Source organism: Muntiacus reevesi, chromosome 18 (genome assembly GCF_963930625.1).
Source record: "Muntiacus reevesi chromosome 18, mMunRee1.1, whole genome shotgun sequence".
NCBI classification, from domain to species: Eukaryota; Metazoa; Chordata; class Mammalia; order Artiodactyla; family Cervidae; genus Muntiacus; species Muntiacus reevesi.
Genome location: NC_089266.1, coordinates 53,958,687 through 53,979,881, shown reverse-complemented (window position 1 = coordinate 53,979,881; position 21,195 = coordinate 53,958,687). Strand labels below are relative to the sequence as shown.

Below are 21,195 nucleotides of genomic sequence, written 5' to 3'. Positions count from 1 at the left end.
AAACTGGGCCAAAGAACTAAACAGACATTTCTCCAAAGAAGACATACAGATGGCTAGCAAACACATGAAAAGATGCTCCACATCACTCATTATCAGAGAAATGCAAATCAAAACCACAATGAGGTACCATCTCACACCAGTCAGAACGGCTGCTACCAAAAGTCTACAAGCAACAAATGCTGGAGAGGGTGTGGAGAAAAGGGAACCCTCTTACACTGTTGGTGGGAATGCAAACTAGTACAGCCACTATGGAGAACAGTGAGGTGATTCCTTGAAAAACTGGAAATAGAACTGCCATATGACCCAGCAATCCCACTGCTGGGCATACACACTGAGGAAACCAGAATCAAAAGAGACACGTGCACCCCAATGTTCATCACAGCACTGTTTATAATAGCCAGGACATGGAAGCAACCTAGATGCCCATCAGCAGACGAACGGATATGGAAGCTGTGGTACATATACACAATGGAATATTACTCAGCCATCAAAAAGAATACATTTGAATCAGTTCTAATGACGTGGATGAAACTGGAGCCTATTATACAGAGTGAAGTAAGCCAGAAAGAAAAACACTAACACATATATGTGGAATTTAGAAAGAAGATAACAATAACCCTGTATGCGAGAGGGCAAAAGAGACACAGATGTATTGAACAGTCTTTTGGACTCTGTGGGAGAGGGCAAGGGTGGGATGATACGGGAGAATCGCATTGAAACATGTAAATTATCATATGTGAAACGAATCGCCAGTCCAGGTTTGATGCATGATACAGGGTGCTCACGGCCGGTGCACTGAGATGACCCAGAGGGATGGGAAGGGGAGGGAGATGGGAGGGGTGTTCAGGATGGGGAATATATGTACGCTCACGGTAGATTTAAGTCAATGTACGGCAAAACCAATACAATATTGTAAAGTAAAATAAATTAATTTTTTTTTAAAAAATTTTTTTTAAAAAATGCTGAGGAATACAGAGGTAACATAGCTTTCTATCAAAAAAGAATAAGTGCTGTTATTGGAAAATTAATTTATGGGAAACTCATGCCCTGATGATATCAAAACTTTACAATGCAGAAATAAAATGCTGCTTGAGATTAAAAAAACAAAAACAAAGAAAGCAAAGTTACATTCCTGTTTAAAAATTCAATAAAACTGACTTATATGAGTTCAGGAATAGAAAAAAAAAAAGAAAGAGAAAGAAATGCATAAAAAATAATAATAGATTTAAAAAATTAAAATTTTAAATTAAAAAAAGAGAAAAGAAAGAAAAAAAAGGAAAATTTCCCAGAACTGCAAAAGCCCAGCATAGAGGCAGAGGTTTATGACAACAATAAAAAGTGTGACTGATGAAAAACAAAACCTCAGAAGCTTAATTAGATTTCATAGTGCCAATAAAATCAACAACTAAAACAGAGGGAGAAAAGGAGGGGGGTTGAGAGAGAAAAAAATCCGAAAGAATCTACAGAACAAGTCAAAACATAAGAATAGTAAATGTTTCAAGAGTCCTTTCCCTCGCTGGGAGTCAGAGTCCACCTCACCTCCCTAGGATGCCCTCCAACCCTGTGATGGTCTCTGCACCTGCTGTGGGGGCAGCTCAGATACTAATCTGGTCCTACTCCTGTGTTTCTTACCTCCAATGTCCACAGCTATGAGAACTAGTGCATTTTCTTTCACGGCAGCTCCCAATGGACTTTAACATATTCCATAGACACAGTCTGCCTAGTTGATCGTGTGGATTTAATCTACAGCTTGTACAGCTGGTGGAAAGGTTTTGGGTCTTCTTCCATAGCCACACTGCCCCTGGGTTTCAGCTGTGGTTTTATTTCCACCTCTGCATGTGGGTCGTCCACTGGGGTTTGCTCCTGAGGCTGCCCTGAAGGACTTGGGTTTGCCCCTGTGAGGGCCAGGAGTGGAGGTGGTGCAGCTGTTTGGGATACAGGGGTTCTGGCAGCACCAGGTGCTCAGGGGAGTTGGTGGCTAAGGAAGAAGGGAATATAGTGCTCTCGAAGGGTATGGCAACCAGTATTGGCCAATACGCTCCTGTATTCTAGCCTGGAGAACCCCCCTGACAGAGAAGACGGGCAGGCCACAGTCTACAGTGTCGCAAAGAGTCGGACACGCCTGAAGCGTCCCTGTGCATGTAGACGCAAGACATTTTTTGCCTGTGGCAGCTCTGCCCCAGTGAGGGTTGAGTGTGAAGGTGGGGCAGCTGCTTGGCTTGTGGGGACCCTGGTGGCGCCAAGTGTGCAGGGACATGGACTGCCTCGCCCGTAGGAGTTGTGGCCCAATCAGAGTCTTTTTCAACCGTCTTGTACTGGCGATCAGAAGGCATCTTTGGCCAGTCTTTCTCCTTGCTCTGCCCATTCGGGCACCTAGAGGGCTCCCTTGTCTGGGGTCCTTCTCTGTTCGGTGCATCAGGCACAGAGAGGGGGCCCCCTGGCTGGGGTCCTCCTCTGTAGGTCGGGGCATCACACACTAAAGAGGCACCCTGGGTGGGGCCCTACTCTGTAGTTCAGTGCGTCAGGCATTTGATGGGCCAGCCTCTCTATTGTTCAATTGCCCATTCTGGCCATTTGGGGAGAGAGAGGCTATGGTGATGGCGCCACCCCCTACTCATGACTCAGCAGTATCACTTTGCTTCCATGGTTCTGGCTTTCCTGCACAGGCATTTCCCACCACATCTCCTCCCTCACATCCCCTCAATCCGCAGTCAACAGCAGCACTCATCCTGGGATTGCACCACAATCCCCAAACTCCAGCTCCCAGCCACTGCGCCTTCCACGGGACCTATGTCCCTGTCCGAGGTATGTACGGCTGTGGCAAGGACTCTCTGTATCTCATTCCATTTAGGCTGCCACAGATCAGCTGTTTCACTCTCAACCTTAAATGTTTCTCCTCTGACTCAAGACAATTGCCCCGATGTGGGTATAGGACACCTGCTTCCGTTCCCCTACCCTCAGAGAACAAGTCCAGTCCTACTAACACTCCTGTTTTCCCCCCTAGTTCCTTCGTCCTATTGAGTTTTGCATGGTTCTATATATTCTTTCCCACGGTCAGGTACTCCTGTCTGCTTTCGGCTGGTGTTCTGCACGCACTTCTGTGTCTGAAGGTGTATTCTTGATGCATCCATGGAGAGAGATGTACTCCACGTCCACCTACTCCTCTGCCATCTTATTTTTTTAAAAGTTGGATTTTCTGCTCATTGCCTCCAAAAGCAACATCCTGATATGTTTATCAACTGTGGTGCATTACAAGGAACACAAGAACACAGTAAGTAGAAATAAATGTCTGCAATGATCATGATGATGACGATGAAGAAAGAGGGTGAATTCTTGGAAATCAGAACACTCAGGTGAGAATAGCAAAAACGGTGGACTTTGAGGAGAACACTCTACTTTAGGGGAGAGTGGCTAGGGAGAATCAACAACGGACAAAGTGACAAATACCAGGAAAGGAAAGAAGTGAAGTATCGTGAAAGCCAAGGAGATGAGATTACAGGTATCTCTCAATTTCTGGAAGTTCACATTACACTATTTTGCTTTTACAAAACACTTACCGTAGTCCCTGTTTTCAACAACTTGGAGACATCTGAAAAGAATTTTTGTTCTTATGAAAAACAGTCATTGCCACATTAATGTACTAATGTAGGACTTCTGTGAAAGCAAAGTGATCTAACTGGAACTATTACTTTAACTTTTTATTTTATATTAGAGTAGAACCAATTAACAATATTTAATAGTTTCAGGTGGACAGCAAAGGGACTCAGCAATACATAGACATGTATCCATTCTCCCCTAAACTTCTCCCCACCAACCATGCTTTCACATAACGTTGAGCAGAGTTCCCTGTGCTATACCGTACGTCCTCGTTGGTTATCCATTTTAAGTATAGCAGTGTATACATGTCCATCCCAGACTCTGTACTATCCCTTCCCCCCATCCTTCCCCAGTGGCAACCATAACGGTTGCCAAATCTAAGCCTGTGAGTCTGTATCTTAACTGGAACTAACTGAAAGCTGGGGATACTCTTTCCTTTATGCCACAATAGGTGTGCTCTACTTTCACAGATGTAAGTGTTGGACCATAAAGAAGGCTGAGCACTGAAGAATGGATGCTCTTGAACTGTGCTGCTGGAAAAGACTCTTAGGAGTCCCTTGGATAGTGAGGGGATCAAACGAGTCCATCCTAAAGGAAATCAGTCCTGAATATTCATTGGAAGGACTGATGCTGAAGCTGAAGCTCCCATACTTTGGCCACCTGATGTGAAGAACTGACTCATTGGAAAAGACCCTGATGCTGGGAAAGATTGAGGGCAGGAGAAGGAAATGACAGAGGATGAGATGGTTGGATGGCATCACTGATTCAGTGGACATGAATTTGAGCAAACTCCGGGAGACAGTGAAGGACAGTGTAGCCTGGCATGCTGCAGTCCATGGGGTCACAAAGAGTCAGACACAACTTAGTGACTGAACAACAACAAACAAGTACTTTCAGATACAGGGTAAACCTCTATCAATACCAAGGGGTGATTCCACCATATAAATCTTGCAGAGCAGATCCTCTTGCAGTCTTATCAGTGGAGACCTCAAAGGGGACAAATATGACATGCAAAAGCCTAGGTGGATGAACACCCCCTGAGGTGTTCTTTTAGATCATTGATTCTCGAAGTACAGTTCCCAGATCAGCAGCATCAGCAACACCAATGAACTTGCTAAAAGTACAAACTCTCAAGTCAGAAACTCACAGATGGAGCCCAGGAATCTGTTGTTGCTGTTGGTCAAAGTACCGGAGATTCAGCATCAGCATCGGTCCTTCCAGTGAGTATTCAGGGTTGATTTCCTTCAGGATTTACTGATTTGATCTCCTTGCAGTTCAAGGGACTCTCAAAAGTCTTCTCCAACACCACAGTTCAAAAGTATCAGTTCTTCAGCACTCAGCCTTCTATATGGTCCAACTCTCACATCAGTACATGACTACTGGAAAAACCATAGTTTTGACTGTACAGACCTTTGTTAGCAAAGGGATGTCTCTGCTTTTTAATATGCTGTCTAGGTTTTTGTCATAGCTTTTCTTCCAAGGAGTAAGCATCTTTTAATTTCATCGCTGCAGTCACCATCCAAGGTGATTTTGGAGCCCAAGAAAATAAAATCTGACACTGTTTCCATTTTTTCCCCATCCATTTGCCAAGAAGTCATGGGACCAGATGCCATGATCTTCATTTTCTGAATGATGAGTTTTAAACCAGCTTTTTCACTCTCCTCTTTCACCTTCATCAAGACACTCTTTAGTTCCTCTTTGCTTTCTGCCATTAGGATGATGTCATCTGCATATCTGAGGTTAATGGTATTTCTCCCTGCAATCGTGATTCCAGCTTGTGCTTCATCCAGCCTGGCATTTCTCATGATGTACTCTGCATAGAAGTTAAATAAGCAGGGTGACAATACAGCCTTGATATACTCCTTTCCCAATTTTGAGCCAGTTTGTTGCTCCATGTCAGTTCTGTTATTTCTTGACCTCTACACAGGTTTCTCAGGAGGCAGGTAAGGTAGTTCTGCAGTCCCATCTCTTTGAAGAATTTTCCACAATTTGTTGTGATCCACACAAAGGCTTTAGCATAGTCATTGAAGCAGAAGTAGATGTTTTTCTGGCATTCACTTGCTTTTTCTATGATGGATGTTGGCAATTTGATCTCTGGCTCCTCTGCCTTTTCTAAACCCAGCTTGTACATCTGGATGTTTCCCAGCTCACATACTGCTGAAGCCTAGCTTGAAGGACTTTGAGCATTACCTTGCAGGCATGTGAAATGAGTGCGATTGTGCAGTAGCTTGAATGTTCTTTGGCATTGCCCTTCTTTGGAATTGGAATGAAACTGACCTTTTCCAGTCCGTGGCCACTACTGAGTGTTCCAAATTTGCTGGCATATTGACTGCAGCACTTTAACAGCATCATCTTTTAGGATTTACAAAAGCTCAGCTGGAATTTCATCACTTCTACTACCTTTGTTTGTAGCAATGCTTCCTAAGGCCCTCTTGACTTCACAGTCTAGAATGTCTGGCTCTAGGTGAGTAACCACATCATCATGGGGGTCTGGTTCATTAAGACCTTTTTTGTACAGTTCTGTGTATTCTTACTTCTTAATAGCGTCTGCTTCTGTTAGGTCCATACTGTTTCTGTCCTTTATTGTGCCCATCTTTGCATGACATGTTCCCTTGGTATCTCAAATTTTCTTGAAGACATCTCTAGTCTTTCCCATTCTATTATTTTCCTCTATTTCTTTGCATTATTCACTTAAGGAGGATTTTTTTCTCTCTCCTTGCTACTCTTTGGTACTTTGCATTCAGATGGGTATACCTTTCCTTTTCTCATTTGCCTTTAGCTTCTCTTCTTTTCTCTGCTATTTGTAAGGCCTCCTCAGTCAACCATTTTGCCTTTTTGCAATGCTCTTTCTTAGGGGATGGTTTTGATCACCGCCTCTTGTACAATGTTGATGAAATGGGAATCCAAGTTTTTGTTCATGAAGCCAAAGGATGAACTTTAAGAACACACATACACTGAAAGTAGCAAGCAAATAGCATTTATTAAAGAGAAGGAAAGTACAAAACTCTCAGCATAGACACTGAGATGGGGTAGAGAGTCCCCCAAAGGTGGGACTTACAAGAGTTTATATCTTTACCCATATTAACCTGTACATTTTTGGTTGGCTCCTTTCCTTAAAATAGATCACTTTTAACCAATCAATTTAAAGGTCAACTTAACATCTTTATGGCTTCTGTTGATCCTCGGATTGAAGAAATGCCCCCTGGTCATTTTACAATGGAACAGATGTATGCGCTAAAGATTAATGATCACCACTTGTTTTCCCCTCAGGCATGTGGAACAGAAGCTAATTACAGCCCTTCCCTGGATCTGAGTGCTGATAATTTATCAGACCAAGAACACATTCCAGGAATTCAGAACAAGGGGTATAGCTTTAGGTTAATGGTGCGAGATGTTTATTGAAAACAAGACTGAGGTCTCAGAGTCCTATACTGATGGCCTAGAAATTTCTACCTCATTATAGTCCTCTGTCCATGGTTCTTCAGGCACTTAGTCTATCAGACCTAATCCCTTCAATCTATCCCACTGTACAATCATAAGGGATTGAATTAGCTGATACCTGAATGGCCTTTCAAAAGTATGTGAACTGTGAACTTCCAGATGTTCAAGCTGAATTCAGAAAAGGCAGAGGAACCAGAGATCAAATTGCAAACATCTGCCAGATCATCGAAAAAGAGAGTTCCAAAAAAATATCTACTTCTGCTTTATTGACTATGCCAAAGCCTTTGGCTATGTGGATCACAACAAACTAGAAAATTCTTAAAGAGTTGGAAGTACTAGACCACCTGACCTGCCTCTTGAGAAACTTGTATGCAGGTCAGGAAGCAATGATTATAACTGGACATGAAACAACACACTGGTTCCAAATAGGAAAAAGAGTACATCAAGGCTGTATATTGTCACCCTGCTTATTTAAATTATACACAGAGTACATCATGAGAAATGTTGGACTGGATGAAGCACAAGCTGGAATCAAGATTGCCAGGAGAAATATCAATAACCTCAGATATGCAGATAACATCATCCTTATGGCAGAAAGTAAAGAAGAACTAAAGAGCCTCTTGATGACACTGAAAAAAGAGATTGAAAAAGTTGGCTTAAAGCTAAACATTCAGAAAACTAAGATCACGGCATCTGGTCCCATCACTTCATGGCAAATAGATGGGGAAACACTGGCAGACTATTTTTTTGGCCTCAAAAATCACAGTAGATGGTGATTGCAGCCATGAAATGAAATGACGCTTACTCCTTGGAAGGAAAGTTATCACCAACCTAGACAGCATATTAAAAAGTGGAGACATTACTTTGCCAACAAAGGTCTGTCTAGTCAAAGCTATGGTCTTTCCAGTAGTCATGTATGGACGTGAGAGTTGGACTATGAAGAAAGCTGAGTGCCGAAGAATTGATGCTTTTGAACTGTGGTGTTGGAGAAGACTCTTGAGAGTCCCTGGACTGCAAGGAGATCCAACCAGTCCATCCTAAAGGAAATCAGTCCTGAATATTCATTGAAGCTCCAATACTTTGGCCACCTGATGCAAAGAACTGACTCATCGGAAAAGACCCTGATGCTGGGAAAGATTGAAGGTGGGAGGAGAAGGGGACAACAGAGGATGAGATGGTTGGATGGCATCACCAACTCAATGGACATGAGTTTGAGTAAACTCCAGGAGTTGATGGTGGACAGGGAAGCCTGGCGTGCTGCAGTCCATGGGGTTGCAAAGAGTTGAACATGACTGAGCAACTGAACTGACTGACTGAATGGCCTAGTGGTTTTCCCTACTTTCTTCAACTTAAGTCTGAATTTGGCAATAAGGAGTTCATGATCTGAGCCTCAGTCACCTCCAGGTACTGATTTTGCTGACTGTATAGAGCTTTGCTATCCCCTTACCTTACTTTCTTTATAGCAGTTTTTCCTTAACTAATACTTTGTGTATTGTCTGTACCCTCTGCTAGAGTGTAGGATCCATGAAAGCAGGGGTTTGGTGGTGGTGTTTTTTTCCCCCTTGTGTCCCCAGCATGAGAACAATGCCTGGCACATAACTGGAACTCAGAAAAAGCTCACGGAATAAGGCACCTGTCCACGAGGCCACTGTAGCAACAGGAGCATTGTTTCAAGGGGGTGGTGAGCCAGGGTTCTAGGTGAGGACGCACTAGTGAACTGGAGCCGTACCTGGGGGGGAGAGGGGACAGAACAAGTCACATGGAGGTGACGCAGCAGGACCCTGTGGGGCCCTGCTGGGTGCAAGTCCTGTGTCCACTTTTCTTATTGGTAGGCAGTAGGTTTCATTCAGCCTCCTTGACCTCCCCTGAGTTCCAAAGGGCAGATTCAAACAGTTGCTCATCAGGGAAGGGAAGGAATACAAAAACAAAGGAGGAGCAGTCAAGAAATAATAGTATAGCCTCGGGGCAGGGTCCTGATTCCTCCTGAAGAATACAGTAACAGTATCTTTGCGTTCTTCTGCAGAAACAAAGGTCTCTACCAAGGTGGAGGACGGTAACTTCTCCATGATCATTAGATCCCTGGAGCACCAGCCTGTTACCTCACCATCAACCAATCAGAAGAAAGTCACACACCCTGCAGCCCTTACCCCAAAAGTTGCCTGTAAGAAATCCTTCTCCCAAACCATCACGGACGTCAAGGCTTTTAAACACAAGCCACCCATTCTCCTTTCTTGACACTGCCATAAACCTTTCTCTGCTCCAGACTCTGATATTTCAGTTTATTTGGCTTCACTGTAACAGGAAGTTTAGCAAAATCTGACTCTGTGTTGGATCTGTTTCTCTGAGTTTTTTCTCATTGCTTTTGTTATTACATTCACACACGATGGCCCGCCCCAGGAAATGTGCCCCTCTGTCTGAGTATTAAACTAAAGTGACTTTGTTTATCTCAAAGAGCGACAATCTGACCCCGCCCACCTGTGAATAGCTACAGAAAAGAAGAAATTAATACATCCCCTCCCTGATGCTGGTCAAGCCAGGCAATATTTTGCAATACTAATTGCCATTTTATTTTACTTGCTCATCTCCTCTTCCTTTCTGTTCTATAAGAGAAACTGGCATCCAGACCCCAATAAAATGGTTTCTAGGGGAACACTAGTCCTCCATCTTCTTGGTCTGCCAGCTTTCCAAATACAGTTGTGTTTCTTGCCTCAACACTTTACCTCATGGTTTACTGGCCTGTTGTGCAGTGAGCAGAGCAAGCTTGGACCTGGTAACATCACTGTGCATCAGGCACGTGAACTTGTGTTCAGTAACAGAGCAGCAGCTGTCCTGCATGGAGCAGCTGAAGATGAACCAGGACCTGGGAGGCAGACCCTCGCGTCAGGGGAAGGTCTTACTCTTATTCACACTTACTCAAACCAGCCACCCTGGCCAGGCACCAGAGTAACCATTTGCGTGAGTTGTTTTACGATAGGAGGTCCTGGTAAGGAACATGGAACTAATAAGCCACTGCCAACCAAAAGAGTTCAGGAAAGATCAAAAGGAGACACCACCTGTCCGACCACCTCCCAGAATCTTCTTCGCTGGCATCCATCTTGGCTGAGCGATGGTTACGCCACCAGGAAGGACTCTGAGTCAGAATGACTGGTCAGAGACAACCCAGAAACTAATCCCATCACCATAAACCCTGAGACTGCCAGCCATGTGGCAGAGCGGTCCTCCTGGGTTCCTTCACCCTACCGCTCTCCACCCAGGCACCTCTTCCCAATAAACTCTCTTGCTTTGTCAGCATGTGTGTCTCCTCGGACAATTCATTTCGGGGTGTTAGGTAAAAGCCCACTTTCAGGCCCTGGAAGGGGTCCCCCTTCCTGCAACACTTGGGCTACAACAGATTTAGCAAGTTAGTGCGATTTTTCATTAAATATTGGTGCTTTGTTAAAAAAGTATAGTGGCAGAGGATTTCCCTGGTGATGCAGTGGATAAGAATCTGCCTGCCAATGTAGGGGCACAAGTTAGATCTCTAAACCAAGAAGACTCTGAATACCAAGGAGCAGCTAAGCCCATGTGCCACAGCTATTGACCTCCTGCTCTAGAGCCTACAAGCCGCAACTATTAAGCTGCATAACAAGAGAAGCCACTGCAATGTGAAGCTCATGCACTGCAACGAAGAGCAGCCACCACTCACAGCAACTAGAGAAAGCCTATGCAAAGCAATGAAGACACAGCACAGTCAAAAATAAAATAATTTTTTTTAAAGAAAGAAATGTAATGGCATAATTGGCAGCATGCATGCATGCTAAGTCGCTTCAGTTGTGTCCAGCTCTTTGCAACCCTATGGACTATAGCCTGCAAGGCTCCTCTGTCCATGGGATTCTCCAGGCAAGAATACTGGAGTGGGTTGCCATGCAGCATAGGGGAAAGGGAAAGATTAAAAATACACAAGAGAAAAGGTGACTGTGGAACAGAATTCCTACCTCTACTTTTCAGCTTCTCTTTGTGTCTATCTTGCCATAAAATTAGGAATTACCACTTCTATTACTCTTTCCTTTTCCTCATGGTAGCAACTACTATTTCCTAAAAGTGTTCAAGAGTACCCAGTACCACTGTAGTTTCTGATAACTGGCTACCTTCCAGAAAGGTGACAAAAGGAAGGTCACTGTGTGCCATTGTTAGAATTTGCTAAGCAAATCTGACTTGAGGCAACTTAAACAGCCAGACATAAAGAATCATGAATCATTATGAATTGATGTTAGAAATTAAGTGTCACAAATACAAAACAGAAACCACTCCACCTAACAGGTGGGGCTCCTACTAATAGAGCAAAGGGCTGCTCACAGTATAGCACAAAATTGGGCAGCAACCCACAACACGGAAATAAAGGTAGCTTTTTTGTTTACACTTCATAGAACTGTTTTGAGATGACATTACTGGCATCTATTTCTGACTAAAGATAGTTGGCACTTCCTACACCATTAGAAAATTTAGACTTATAGTTTTTAAAAAATAACTTTCCAAAAAGGGAACACAGCACAGATTGCATTCAGTCTTTTCTTTAAGTGTTGTATAAAGAGATGTCATTTCTTACAGATAAGCAATGACTGTTTTATAAAGTGGGAATAAACTTTTGAGTTTTTTTTTTTAAAAAAAAAAAAAAAGTAGTTTCTGTTAAAAGAAACATTGATTTGGCACGGCATTTTAAGAACTTAGTTTTTGTGCTCTAAATAGGTGACACTATTCTTTTTGTAACTTTAAGGGTTATTGTATCTGATAGTCCCAGTGGCAACAGAGGGTGATTAATATTCTAATATTATTCATGGACATTGGTATTGAAAGTCAAATGCCATTTGTATATGTATCTGAATCTTTTACCCAAAGATGAATGCAAAGTTGCAAACTGAGTAATTATATATATATATACACACACACATATAAAAACATTCCCTCATACTCAAAACAACAATATTTTCAAAGAACAATACTAAATTATTACAGGTGTTGGCAAGCTGAAACCAGTATGCAAGTGAAACAGGAAGGAAGAGGGCACGGCCTAACCTTTAAAAGAATGACATAGCCATTGAGTATGTGCTGAAAACTGGTTAGAACCAACTAGGTTCTGGTTGGCAGAATATATCACCTTCAGTGGACCTTCAGTTTCTTCACATGTTCATCATAATATATTAGCATGTGTCAAGTGATACACTCATCAGCATCTTGTCAGTTTCGAGGCCAACCATCAAAGACCAAAAAGTGGGTGGTGGCCACTTCCTGCAAATCTCCACCATTCTTCAAAATAGCTGGAATAATCCTCTCACTCAATAGCCTATGAAATTACCCAGCCCATAAAAACTAACCTGCCAATTTCGAGGCTCTCTCTCACCTTCTATCACAGCCCACACACTGTCTGTGGTGTGTTTTTCTCTCTAAATAAATCCACTTCTTGCCGATCACTTTGTCTCTCACTGAATTCTTTCTGTGATGACACATCAAGAACCTCAGATTCATTAAGCCCTGAGACCAGGTGTGATCTCAGTTAAAAGACTGTGGGTTCAAATCCCAACCTGGGTTTTGACCAGGTTCAAGTCCCGATATGAGTCACATGGTTTCACTTGTTCTCAAGAAGAAGTGACTCAGAGGATTAACACAGATTTTCCCCCCAGAGATAACCACACCATTATTTCCCATTCTACATGCTCAATTACATTAAATGTAAATGGTCTAAGTATATCAATTAAAAACAGACTGTCAGATCTGCAAGACCCAAATACATGCTCTCTATAAGAAATACACTTTAAATATGATGACACAGGTTAAAAGCAAAAGAATGAAAAAAAGATATGTCACACTAACATTAATCAAAAGAAAATTAGACTGTCTATATTAATATCACAAGAAGTGGTTTTTCAGAGCAAAAAACAGTAGCAGTGTAAAAAGGGTTAGTTCATAAAGAGGTAAAATCACCAAAAGAACATAAAAATCCTAAGTATTTATACACTTAGTAGGGCAGCTTCACGCAGACCCAGGTTCAATTCCTGGGTTGGAAAGATCCCCTGGAGAAGGAAATGGCAACCCAATCCCGTATTCTTGCCTGGGAAATCCCATGGACAGAGGAGCCTGGCGAGCTCCTGGGGTTGCAAGAGTCAGACACAACTGGGCGACTAAGCACAAGGCAACTTCAAATTACACAGAATGAAAACTGACAGAACCTCAAGGAAGGGTAGATACATTCAAAGTCTTAGAGATTTCTAACACCCTTCCCCCAGTGATTAATACAAGTAGACACAAATCAATAAGCATATAAAAGACCTGGGATTTCCCTGGTGATCCAATGGCTAAGATTTCATGCTCGCAATGCAGGGGCCCCGAGTTCGATTCCTGGTCAGGGTACTAGATCCCACATGCCACAACTAAGGTAAGAGTTTACGCGCTGCAACTGAAAGATCCCACAGCTAAGACCCAGCACAGCCAAATAAATTGTTTTAAAGAGTATAAAAGACCCAAACATTTATCAACCAACTTGACCAGCTGACACAGAACCCTCCACCCAACAAGAGCAGCATACACATTATTTTCTTTTTTTAATTTATTGAAGTATAGTTGATCTACAATGTTATGCCAATCTCTGCTGCAAGCAGAGTGACTCAGTTATACAACATACGAACATTCCTTTTATATTCTCCTCCATTAAGGTTTATCCCAGGATGTTGAATATAGTTCTCTGTGCTATATAGTAGGACCTTGTTGTCCATCCATTCTATCTATAATAGTTTGCATCTACTAACCCCAAACTCCCAGTCCAACCCTTCCCCACACCCCTTGGCAACCACAAGCCTGTTCTCTATGTCTGTGAGTCTGTTTCTACTTTGCAGATGGGTTCATTCGTGCCGTATTTTAGATAACACATGTAAGTTACATCATAGGTATTTTGTCTTTCTCTTTTTGACTTCACTTAGTGTGATCATCTCTAGTTGAATGCATGTTGCTGCAAATCACATTTTCATTTTTAACAGCTGAGTAGTATCCCATCGTGCCACCTATTCTTATCCATTCCTCTGTCGATGAACTTTTAGGTTGTCTCCATGTCTTGGCTATCGTGACTAATGCTGCTATGAACACAGGGGTACATGTATCTTTTTAAATTATAGTTCTGTCCAGATATATGCCTAGGAGTGGGACTGCTGGATCATGTGGTTAATTTTATAATATTTTTAGTTTTCCTAGAAACTACCACACTGTTTTCCATTGTGACTGCACCAACTTACATTCCCACCAGCAGTGTAGGACGGTTCCCTTTCCTCCACAACCTCTCCAGCATTTGTTATTTACAGACTTTTAAAAGATGGTCATTCTGACTGGTGTGAGATGGTACCTCACTGTAGTTCTGATTTGCATTTCTCTAATAATTAGAGACACTGAGCATCTTTTCACGTGTATATTGACCATCTGCATGTCTTCTTTGGAGAATTATCTATTTAGGTCTTCTGCTCTTTTTAGACTGGATTGTTTTTTGTTGTTGCTCTTGTATGAGGTACTGGTCTGTTCTGGAAATTAAGCCCTTGTCTGTTGCATCACTTGCAAATATTCTCTCTCATTCCGTGGGTGTCTTTCTGTTTTGTTTTCTTTATGGTTTCCTTTGCTCTGTACATGTTATTCTATTTATAATCTCATGCCTGGTCTCTCTGATGACCAGCCCCGATCCTGAGTCATCTCATCTCTTAGCATAAGCTCAGATGTGATCCAAGGGGCTGGTGAATAATAAGAACACTCCCATTACTGAGGGCAATTCCAAGGATTTAGAATCTCCCCACCAGGAACAAGAGACAACAGCCAGTCAAGTTATTATACAGCAACCTCAAATCCACACCTCCCACAACTCCCTTCCCCTGTTCAAACAAGGATAAAATCTGGGCCCATTGCTAGCTAGTTTTGTTTCATTGTTTTTAAGTTTTTATTATAGGAATTTTCAAAAAGAGGCAACAGTGGAAGGAATAATATAGTAAACACTCATATTTCCACCACTGTTTCCCTGATTACTCAACTGTGGTTTATTTACCTTTTCACTCATACCCCTCCCCTGCCTCCCTACCCTCATCCTCAGATCATCCTGAAGCAAAGCCCAGAAGGACATTTGGCTGAGAATTCATGGCAAGCTTCCTGAGGGGCTGCCCCACCCAAGCAGCCTCAAGTAGGCTCCAGCTCTGCTGAAATCTAGCAGGCAGCTGAGTGGGGGGCACCCAGATGCTCTTGGGCACCTCATTTGCTGACTCCTGCATGACAGTTAAGGAACACTTTCTACATACACTGCAATGTGTGCAAGAACACCAAACGCCACTTGATTGCATTCAAAGCTTCTAAGGCATGTAAGCCAGCCTTGGTCCTGATATTTCTCATGCCTTTCAAAGGAATAGTGTCTACAACACTGATTATGTCCTAAAGAATCAACGCATAGAAAAACAAGCTCAAGAACACAGGCTTAAATATTCCTAAATAAAATCAATTCAGGGTCAGACACAGTAAGGTAAGAAATAATGTATCAGTATTATTTATAGATCACAGACCCATCTCAGAATAATTAAAACAGGCAAACCATTCAACCAGTCTTTGAACAACAAAAACTTGACCCCAATCTTTGATCTATCATGCCAGAGTGGCAGAGACAGTCCCTGCTACCTAGGTTGGGAGAATATTTGTATGTTTATCTGGGAAGTTCTGACCCTCCCCCAAGGTACCAGGAGGCATCTACAAGGTACCTCCTCCAAGACGGGATGGCAGGAGCAGTGAGTAGATTCATCCAATACCTGCCCATCTGACTTAACTCTGCAAAACAGGAAGTCAAATGAATGCAAAGTTCCCCCAAGCCTAAGACTTGAGCACTGAGTACCAGCCCTGCAAGGCAAGAGGGGACACGAAGTCTCACCACTGGACACAGTATGGTTCGAGACAGCGAGGGTGTGCTCCTCAATTCGTGTCTCCAAGGCACCCGCAGAGGCCTCAGCTTGGGTTACCTGCTCACCTTTCATCACAAGAGGGGCTCAGGCTCCTCCATCCTGAGCTGGACGATGCACTGTCAGGGAAGCGCCCCCCCGGCTGCCCTCATTTCTAGAGCAAAGCCCAAGCAGGACCTGTGGTTTAATCTTGGGCATTCTCCTCCTAACTCAGCTGTTTCCCAAGCACAAACTGGCTCTGAACAAGGCTTTTGTTTCAGGAGATCAAGGAAGGTGCTTTGAACCATCTCCAAAAGCAGAGAAGAATCACCAAAGAATTTTTCTTCCTAGTAGCAAAGGAAGAAAATCTTCAAACACCCACAGTTCAGCTATTGCAGGGGATCTTCCCTACAAAGATGAGTTCTCTCCCAAGGAAGTAAAAGTTCGTGTTGGAAGATGACACAGATCAACACTTCTGTTGGGAACATCAAGTGCTCCGGGCCTGACTAGAATGCCTAGGGACCCAGCACAAGACCAGAGATGAACTGATGTTAACATCGAATATCTTTACGGAAAGGCTGGGGTGTGTGTCTCCAGTAGTATCATCCTGTTCAGACCCTAAGGCATAAGGAAACTGACTTCAGCTCCCCTGTTGGGCAAGCCCGGAGCAGGACTTATTTCATCACAAGCCGTTACATTGCTCCCACAGTGGGGATGAAAACTTACATTCTGACAATGTCAGGATATCAGGAGCTCGGGAAATTCCAGCCACCCATTCCCTCTAGCCCTCAGTGGGCTGAGGCTATTTCCACTGCACAGAAATGCTGCAGAAAAAAAGAGCCCCTTGTACTTGAGCCTGGCAGCTGTGTTTCCTCCCTGGTTTCAGCCTGTCTGACCCTTCTCCTGGTCAATTCCTACATCTGCATTTGGCTCACGTGAGGCAGAGAGGAGAAAGGGTTTGGGCCTCTCTGACTCACAAGAGGACCAAGCGCTGGGTTGAACAGGAATATTGCTGCTTCCCATGGATCTGCTAGCAGACCCTTCTGGCCACAAGTAGGCACCCCAGCAGGTGACGGGGGTGGCCTCAGAGGCAGCTGCACCCAGCCTGTCTGAGTGACAGCAGCCTTAGCTAACCGTTGAGCTCTGCTGGCCACGGCGGGGTCTCCACCAGCCAGGGCAGGATCTCACGATCCTGGAGGATGGAGGCTACCACTGAGGAGAGCGATCAGTCAGAAGGCAAGATGCTCTGATAAGAGCAAAACTGCCAACTGCTAACGCCCTCTTACCTATGGGGGACCGCTGCCCCACGGCCTGCGCGACCGGAAGGGTCTGGGGCTGCAGTTGAAGCCAAAGGCATCTGTGGAAATGCCTTTCATAATACACGGGAGTGGGAGGGGCTTGTGGCCACATGAGGACCAGGTCATGCTGACCCTGAATCACAAAGTCAACACAGGCTGATTCAGATCATGGTTTGAAATCTCAGACCGAAAGGGTTCCTGTTGGGACTCAACATTTTAAAACCGTGGATGGGGTGATGAGGTGCAGGACAGGAAGGGACCTGGAGGGGATAAAGGACATACTTCTTTGGGAAACTCCGGTCTGGGTGGAGACCTGTCGCTTCCCTCGAGCACAGAAAATCACCAGAAGTCTGAGCGTTCATCCCAACTCCTGTGCAGAGGCAGTGGAGGGGAATGAAATTCACCGACTTTGGCTTTTTTTTTTATTAAATCTACAGAGCTAAAAAGCTCTACAGAGTCATCAGAACTCCAAGATTTGAAGGCTACTTCAGAGAGCAAAGAAGCAGGCACCAGAGGCCTGAGGAAGAACCCACAGTAGCTACAGATTATGTCCAGCAGGAAAGGGGCGCTAGTGACTTTAACTCCCCAGAGACCCACCCAGCAGCCTGGAGATCTACCAGAACCGAGCAGGGGTGGGGTAGGGGGATCCGGCTGGAGAGGCACCAGGAAACGGGAGGCTTCCTCACCCACAAGGAAAACACCCCACCCCTGTCCCTGGCCAACCCTGACCTCTCATCCCATCTGCCCTGCCTCCCGCCCTCGGCAGCTGCCCTCCCATCCCTTTGGCCCTGGGGGACCTGGGGAAGCGCGCGGGCGGTCCGGCCGAGCATCCATGGCCGGCCTACTTGGAGGAGCAGATGGAGAGCGTGGCACCCGTGGAGAAGAGCCAGAAGGCTGGGTACACGGCCTCGGCGAAGTCCACCTTGTACTTATACAACAAGTGGACCTTGTCAGCTGCGGCAAAGAAGATGACAAAGCCGTGATCACAGTTGAGAAGCACCCCCACCCGCGTGGACTTGGTGGAGGGCAGGGTTTTCTCCACGTTGTTGTGCCAGGCGGAGATCTTGGTGTTGAACCACTCCACACACCAGGACGCGCTGTTGCGGCCAAGCCGGCTCTCGGGGCCCTGCCGCTCCATGCTGCCGTAGCAGATACCCACCCCGCAGAAGTTGTTCTTCTGCAGCTCCACCTCCCAGTAGTGAATCCCTTTCTTGTAGCAGTGCAGCCCCAACACCTGTGAGCAGTATGTGAACCTCTGGGGATGCGGCCGGTAGTTCAGGGACGTGTCAGCCACGGACGCGACGGTGTAGTTCTCGGACAGGGCCACCTTGTTGTGGGCGGTGTTGTAGTCCAGGACAACTTTAACAACATCTAAGGAAGCATCAAGGGGTCAATCATGAGGAGCTCCAAACGCTCTCACCTTTAATCCCCTCCCTAGCTGGTAATATTTATTCATTTGTTCTACCCATCCATTCAACCACCCTTCCATCCATACATGCATCCAGTCCATTCTTTCTGTCTAGCTCGTCAGACATCTGTCCATCTCTCTAACCACCAACCAAGCCATCTGTGTGTCTATTAGTCACCCATCTGTCTGTCTATTCCTCCACCCAAAACCATGTACTGAGCCCCTGGCTTATGCCAAGTTCTATACAGGACACACAGCCATGAACCAGACGTGGTGCCTGGCCTCGTGGAGTTCACACTCGCAGAAAGAAGGCAAGCCCATCAGTAACGACAACAGTGAAGACTCCACACTCCACTAAAGGGCAGGCACTCTGCTGGAAGGACACAGCCATGAGGGCAACGGGCCAAGGGAGGGGAGAGCACAGAGGAACACGTACTTCATGGGCGGACTGGAATCTGAGCCAAGCGAAAGGGAGATAAGAAGAATTAAACAGGAGAGCAAAGGAGGGAGAAAGGCTATGCTGGACAGAGGAGACAGTGCAGGCAAGCATGGAGTCACGAGGATGGCAGACATGTGCCGGGACCAGGGAAGGTCAGGCAGCTGGGAACACAGAGGCCGCAGCAAGAGAAGAGGGACCCCTGGAGCCACGAGTGGTGAGTCAAAGGGTCTCGACTTTAACTGGTGGCAGCAGGCAGCCAACTGAGGTCTGCAAGCACAGCAATGGCCTGAATAGAATCCCTGACTAGGACACAAGCCTGGCCTCCACCTCCTCCCCAGGACATAGCCCTCCCTGCCCTTCCACTCGCCGAGGACCCTGAACCAGGGCAGACAGGGAAAATCCCGCGCTTGCGCTTGGGAACTGGGAAGCTAGAGACCAGGGGTCTCTGCCACCCCCTGGCTCAGTGGCCCAGGGAAAGACACTTTGCACCTGGCCCTGGGCTTCCCCCAGGGCAAAATGAATGGCCTGGGAAAATGTCCTCTGAACACCCGAAGCCCCTAGAACTCGTTTCTCCTGCTTAGACAGCTGCACCGCCGAGCGCAGGGGGCTCCACAGACATGTGGCTCAGCACCGCGCCCAGCAGCCTGGCAGCAGTCACAGGGGCTGGGAGCAGGGGAGGCCTTTCCCAGCCAGGAAGCTCCAGGGAGGCCGGCCCTGAGAACCAGGTACCACAGCGCCAGCAATGGGTGAACCACGCCCACTGTGCCAGAACCACGCCCACAGCTCCAGCAATGGGTGGGCCACGCCCACTGTGCCAGAACCACGCCCACAGCTCCAGCAATAAGTGAACCACGCCCACTGCGCCAGAACCATGCCCACAGCTCCAGCAATGGGTGGGCCACGCCCACTGTGCCACAACCACGCCCACGGCTCCAGCAATAGGTGAACCACGCCCACTGCGCCAGAACCACGCCCACAGCTCCAGCAACGGGTGAACCACGCCCACTGCGGCTGTGGGGAAAGGAGGGCCAGAGCGTGCAGAAAGAGGTTTCGGCAGCTGCAAGGATGTGAGAACCAGGGGAGGGTGCTCCGTGGGTGAAGCTATGGGTGGCCCGGAGGCCTGGCCTGGAGGAAGGAACTCCCACCACTTCCAGGCTGGAAGCCACAGGACAGCAGTAAGGGCACGACAGAGCAGAACACAGTGGACTCTCCAGGGGACAGGCTAACCACACCAGACAGAGACAAGGACAAGCAAGGCAGCAGCTACTCACACTCCAGGAGCTCCGGCCTGGACTTGGTTAGGAAGTTCTCCAGCACCTTGGTGGTGACAGATGCTGAGGTCGGCGGCACGGGAGGGGCTTTGGCTGCACCTGGAGGAGCAACAGAAAATCATTTTCTAAACAAATTCAGAGTAGGCATCGCACTGTCCACAGCCCACTGGAACTTACCCTCCTGGACAGTTGGTTTGAGATTCACTAAGTGTTCCGAGGATCCAAAGGTGACAGGCTTGTTGAGGGCGGCAGAGGCTGGGATAAGAAAAAAGAGGCATGAGTTGGGGAAACGACAGAGTGACCTGATGGCCTGGAATCCCTCCCACACCATTGCTCAAGAGTTGCCTCCAGAGACACACAGCTGGACAGCCTGGGCAACACGCATCGTACTGGTCTCATGCCTGTCCACGTATCCTCACCCCCAAGCCCAGACCTGGCGGCCAGCACAGGTCAGAGCCGGGAAGCCCAGGCCCACCTCAGACCCCACCACACACCAGCCCACAGCCCAGCTTTCCCTGCTGGCTTTTAGTTCCGCATTCAGGCACTCAAGGAACTAACAGACACAGACATGCATAACTTACCAGGTTTCCTGGGCTTCTTCTCTTCTTCTGAAAAACAAAATTTTCAGAATTAAGATGTTTCAAAGCACAACACAACCACACTTTCAAACACCATAATAATAATCGTTACCTGAATGTGGCCCATACAAATAAAGCTAATATGTTTTAATTTGAGAAATATAAGGGGGTCAACAGGCAAATTAATCTGTGGTCGTACATCATGGTTTTGGCGGGGAGGGTCTAACAAAGAGCATGAATGG

General features: G+C 45.8%; 1 protein-coding gene across 1 annotated transcript in view; it reads right to left on the bottom strand.

The window, feature by feature from the left end:
- Positions 1-6,558: 6,558 nt before the first annotated feature.
- TRIM25 (tripartite motif containing 25) overlaps positions 6,559-21,195 on the bottom strand; it is a 31,132-nt gene continuing 16,495 nt past the window's right edge. The window contains exons 6-9 of the mRNA XM_065910999.1: positions 20,957-20,983; positions 20,553-20,630; positions 20,376-20,474; positions 6,559-18,628 (exon numbers count right to left, since the gene is read on the bottom strand). Coding sequence (XP_065767071.1) covers positions 18,099-18,628; positions 20,376-20,474; positions 20,553-20,630; positions 20,957-20,983 — 734 coding nt within the window. The 3' untranslated portion in view covers positions 6,559-18,098. The remainder of the gene's footprint in view (positions 18,629-20,375; positions 20,475-20,552; positions 20,631-20,956; positions 20,984-21,195) is intronic.